We start from the raw sequence: 5000 nt of genomic DNA on the forward strand, positions 1-5000 counted from the left end.
AAGAAGAAGAAAAAAAAAAACCCCACCACCATAAAAGGATAAGATCATGCAAACATGCTGTCCTACAAAAAATGTTTGCAGGCAAGACAACAAGGTTAGTTCCAGCCTTGTTGTTTGCGCCAGGTTCATCAGGCCTCCCGTGAGCGACCCGGGTCCAGACGCCCTCCCTGGGTGGGCCTACCTGGAAGTGCTGCTCCAGCACCTGGATCTTGCCCTGCTCGGGACACTTCTTCAGCGAACGCTCCACATACTGGAACAGGATCTCCACCATCTGAGAGGAGACAGTGGCTGGGTCAGGAAGGAGGCCCTCAGGTGAGCGTCACCCCTCACACACACACACACACACACACACACACACACACGCGTGCGCGCGCACTTGCCACTAGAGAAACACGAGCGCGCACAGACGCATGCTCTCCCTGCCTTTACTCAGCTGTCTTAACTCGTGCATGCGCTTGGGCGTTAGCTCAGGCCGTAGTTAAACAAAACTGGGGCTCTGTTCTTCTGGTCAGCCGCGGCTAGATCCCGCGGGTCTGTCTCCCGGGGTACTCTTGAGCCCAGCGCCCAGTCACCAGGAGGGCCCTTCCCCCCGGCCAATCCTCACTTCCACTGCGGCTGTACCTCAGCAGGGCGTTACCTTGTCTGCTACCACCGCCTTCCTCTTCAGAGGGTCCCCGAACAGGCCTGCCACCGGTCGGAACAATCACAGAGAACAAGGAATGAGAATCACCACAGCAACAGCCAAACAAGAAAGTCACCACGGCAACAGCCACACAAGAAAGCCAGCACAACAACAACAGCCATGCAAGATTCAAAATACAACCATCCAGCTCTACAGTCTAGTGGGATACTTTCTCTTTAACCCTCCAAGGGGCCAATTTTTTAAAAATTCATGGTAATTACGGTAGCTTTCTGTATGTACTGTTATATTTTTTTCTTTCAATTAATGACATACTACAGCGAGATTTTTTACGCCACCGGAGACATGTTAGACCTCAGGGGCTTAATTAAACAAATGGGAAATTAAAGAAAATCTACTTTGCAGTTTTACTCTCATCCCAAAAGTTTGGTGTTTTCTTCTGCAACATCACCAATGGAGCTGGCGTGTAATGGAAGTCTGGCCCCGCCCATAATTACTCCCTGGCTGTCGTGTCCTGGCTGATGGATCCCATCAGGCGTAAGGGGAAAACTGGACATGTTTTGCAGATGTGGGCCTGTTCTGACTCAAGAGTCATCAGACTAATGTCTGAACGGAGACATGGTGCGACTACTCAGGACACAAACCCAGATGTTGCCCAGCCTCCCAGGCCCCCTGTGCCAGTGAAGGACCCCACCAGCCTCGGCGAGCAGGACCTACGCCCAGGAGGTGGGGAAGACGTCTAGGGAGGGCTCCACTCACCCAGGACGGCTTTGGCCGTGCCCTCATGGAAGGACCAGGCTAAGGAGAGCGCCTCTGTGAACCTCTCCTGCTTCAGGAAATGCTCCACGCGCTGTCGGGGAATCGGGAGAAACAACTGAATGCGGCTGCAGCGTAGCGAGCAATGGAAAGCCAACTGAAATGTATGAACGGGGCCTGGAGAGCCAACAGCTAACGCAATTAGCCATGTGGGCGATGGCAGTTAATTGCGGTGTGGCCGAGGGGTGACGACCAGGGCACGTACCTCACGCCAGCTCCTCAGGGTCATAATGTGGACGGACTGTAGAAGGGAAGACAGGCACATAATGAGGCCTTCGGATGCACGTGGCCAAACAACATTTTTCAGGGCGTGCAGGTGGCGAGAGGCCTCAGCCAATGAAGTGGTATGCGAGAAGGCTGTTTCCATATACCGCGCATCCTAATTATAGTGACCCGCCAACACCTCCTATTGTTTACCCGCTGACATCCGCACAGGAAATAACACCCCCCCCCCCCCCCCTTCCCCATCTCACAGGTAAACTGGCACTTCACCCAGGGCAGCAAGCCAAGCAGGCCCCGATGAATATTCATGACGCTCGCATTATGCGCGCTGTCTCATTAGCATAATGGAAGTTGCTGCGTGCCAGAAAGTTCAGCCAGACGTGCTGGGAGCATCAGCTGGAGAGTCACAGCTTCCCTACTGCAAACCCCCACCCTGTTTAGACCCAGCCGGCCAGGGTTTGGGGTTTTTATACGAACTCAAATACACCGTCTCCTTCGCCTGGGGTAGTTCTTAGATTGCTTGTGACTTTGCACAACTACGCTGTACTTGCACAGTTTTGAGTCCACTAAGGACATTTAAAAGAACCCCCCCACTGCTTGACTGCTGGTCAGTTAAAACGTCCTTTTCCTACTGAATTATGTAAGCGCTACAATAAGGAGACCCGAGCTTGCAGGTCTCAGAGCGGCGCTCAGCCGTAGCGAGCCCTGTGCGCTTCACCTGTGGGGCGTCTTAATGAAGCACGTACCTTGGTTCCTAGGTAGAAGATCTGTCCCGCGTAGCTGCACACAGACTGGTAACACGCCCTCTCCCCCACCAGAGCCTGCAGTGCGACGAACAGGGCGTTACTCGCATTGAGCCACCATCACCGCCGACGCTCATCCAGTACCCTAACGGGACGCACTTTCCTGGTATCGTGACGGACTGTGACTGCACTCGTCATTCACCGACGAGGAGAAAAAACCTGACAATGGTCCAAGTCACGCAAGAGGAAAGTATAGTTAACCCGATACCCAGCTAACTGCCCTAGCTGGAGTACTTTAGTGTCCGTCCTCACACTGGTACCAGTTTAGCTTCACTGGCCTCAGTGCTTCACGCCCCTATATATTGTGTCTCTTTATTGATTGGTTATACGCATCCTCACACTGTGCAGTCGACAATCACGTAACCTTCACAGCCACCGCCTACTTTAGCAGTGGAGTTTTCCAACCTCGTGCTGCACTCACCATCCCGACGGGTTAAAGCTCTCGTTGAAGGCCCGTGACGCAAACAGTAGTTTGTTAACTTCAAAGTAGCCACTGCCGGACTTCAGAAAGCTAATCGTGCACGAGCAGAGAGGCAATAAAGCATGAACCACTTTAAAAAACGCCAGAAGAGACGTGAGCAGAGTTTCTGTAATGTGCTTATGTCCTCATTGTTCAACCTGTTTCAAATGTCTTCTGTTCACCGATTTTCTTTCTTCTATTTACTGCTTTCACATGGCATACAGATATGCATATTAAACACACTAATGCTGTACTGTAATCTTTGGGATGTTTGGGTCCTAAACACATGAGCACAGAATGCAAATACAGATTCATTGCAGTGCTTAAAAGGGTACACTGTTTTGCTAGGATATTTCATGTACTCAGTCAAGTTGTTTAGGAATGTCATCTTCATGGTGTACTTAAGGCAGCTATAATTTCACCCTATTCATCATCATCATCATCATCATCATCGAGACGTGCACATTATCCTCCCACCTACAGGTGGCGCTCACCAGGGCCTGGCTGACGTTTCCACCCGTGGCCAGGGACTTGAAGTGGCTGCTGTTGTAGACAAGCTGGACTTCGTGCAGGTCCAGGGTCTCCAGCTCATCCTGGCTGGGCCGGTCCAGAACGTGCAGCTTCTCACTGCTGTCCATCAGCACCAGAGTGCGTGAGTTCAGCCACTGGGACACAGAGGGAGGTGGGTCACGTGCTCTGCTCGGCCAATGCCTTGCACCAAACGATGCAGACAAACTTGCTGACTGGCTGTTTCCTTACTGGACCAATAATTTGAAGAGTAAACGGTCAGTAAGAAAGCAATGCTCCATCTGCAGCTTGTGTCAAAATATGGAGTTCTCTTAGCCAATCACAACTGACTTCAGCATCAACAGACATGCTACTGTGAATTACTAGCAAATTACATCTAAGAAGTCTAACATCAGCCCCTGCTGACATCAGGCAGGAAAGTGTCTCTGCTTACAACCTCGGAGGCAAAGCACTAGGAACATTGCACCCACTGTCAGACTGATGAGGTCACAGCTGAGCTGGAGCTGTCGCTGTTTGATGACATGGATAGTTCCAGATTCATCCTTCTTCACCTGGGAGGGCACACACACACACACACACACACACACACACACAGACAAACCTTTAAACTGCTATATTATGGTTAATATGCCATAATAATGCTCCATATTTAGACTGAGAGCATATATGACTATGTTTCCCATTCTCAATAAACTCCGTGCCTAATAAGCTATGTGAATAGCCCTGGAGAGTGTTACCAGCAGGAAATGGACGGTGTCCCCTCTGCAGAAGGCCACAACGGGGTTCACCGCTTTCTGGACAGCCGCAAACTGCCACGCTAGCACTGGCACGCTGGCAGGGTCTGTCTGCATGGCAAAATAACAGGGCAACAAACAGCCATCACATCTGGAACACAAGCACACTGCTTTCAAAAGGTTAAAGGGGGGGGGGGGGAGACAGAGAGAGACAGAGAGAGAGAGAGAGGGCGAGCGGGGGGAAAATAAGAAGAAAACAAGCGAAAGAAACAGTCAGACGCTGGCACTGTGCTGAACCAGCAACACACGCAGCTCCCAGGGCCACGCCCAAGGAGCTTTACTGGCGAGGATGTAAAAGTCTATGTAGCTGTGAGGCAGAGACTGCCCCTGCTGACTGGGCCTACAGCGAACACGTTGGTTTGGTGTGAAAGAAGACTCAATAAGAGTCAGACACGGACCATCCGTGTAAAAGAGGGAGGAGGGAACCCCCCCCCCTCCGCCACACACCTCGAGCAGAAGCCCATGGGGAAGAGCGGGGGGGCTTCCAGCACACCCACGCGTGCCCTCGGCTGCCGCGGTCCGCTGCTGGCGGACTAATGGAGGAGGGCAGAGAAATCAGCTATTCAGGACAATAATTACACCTCTCTGTGGAGGACTACAGCACAGACAGATGGAGGGAGGGGAGAGAGAGAGAGAGAGAGAGAGAGGGAGGGAGAGAGGGGGAGAGAGAGAGAGAGGGATGGAGAGAGGGGGAGAGAATAGAGAGAGAGGGAGAGAGAGGGAGGGAAAGGGAGAGA

At 52.0% G+C, this 5000-nt stretch overlaps 1 protein-coding gene across 5 annotated transcripts in view; it reads right to left on the reverse strand.

Moving 5' to 3' along the window:
• Positions 1-5000, reverse strand: part of vps8 (VPS8 subunit of CORVET complex) — a 69633-nt gene that overhangs the window by 57387 nt on the left and 7246 nt on the right. For all 5 annotated transcript variants that reach the window (XM_035534845.1, XM_035534844.1, XM_035534843.1 and 2 more), the window contains 8 exons: positions 4207-4314; positions 3940-4020; positions 3436-3606; positions 2425-2499; positions 1662-1697; positions 1400-1490; positions 638-684; positions 182-271 (listed from right to left, as the gene is read on the reverse strand). In XM_035534845.1, the coding sequence (XP_035390738.1) occupies positions 182-271; positions 638-684; positions 1400-1490; positions 1662-1697; positions 2425-2499; positions 3436-3606; positions 3940-4020; positions 4207-4314 (699 nt within the window). The remainder of the gene's footprint in view (positions 1-181; positions 272-637; positions 685-1399; positions 1491-1661; positions 1698-2424; positions 2500-3435; positions 3607-3939; positions 4021-4206; positions 4315-5000) is intronic.

Source organism: Electrophorus electricus, chromosome 16 (genome assembly GCF_013358815.1).
Source record: "Electrophorus electricus isolate fEleEle1 chromosome 16, fEleEle1.pri, whole genome shotgun sequence".
NCBI classification, from domain to species: domain Eukaryota; kingdom Metazoa; phylum Chordata; class Actinopteri; order Gymnotiformes; family Gymnotidae; genus Electrophorus; species Electrophorus electricus.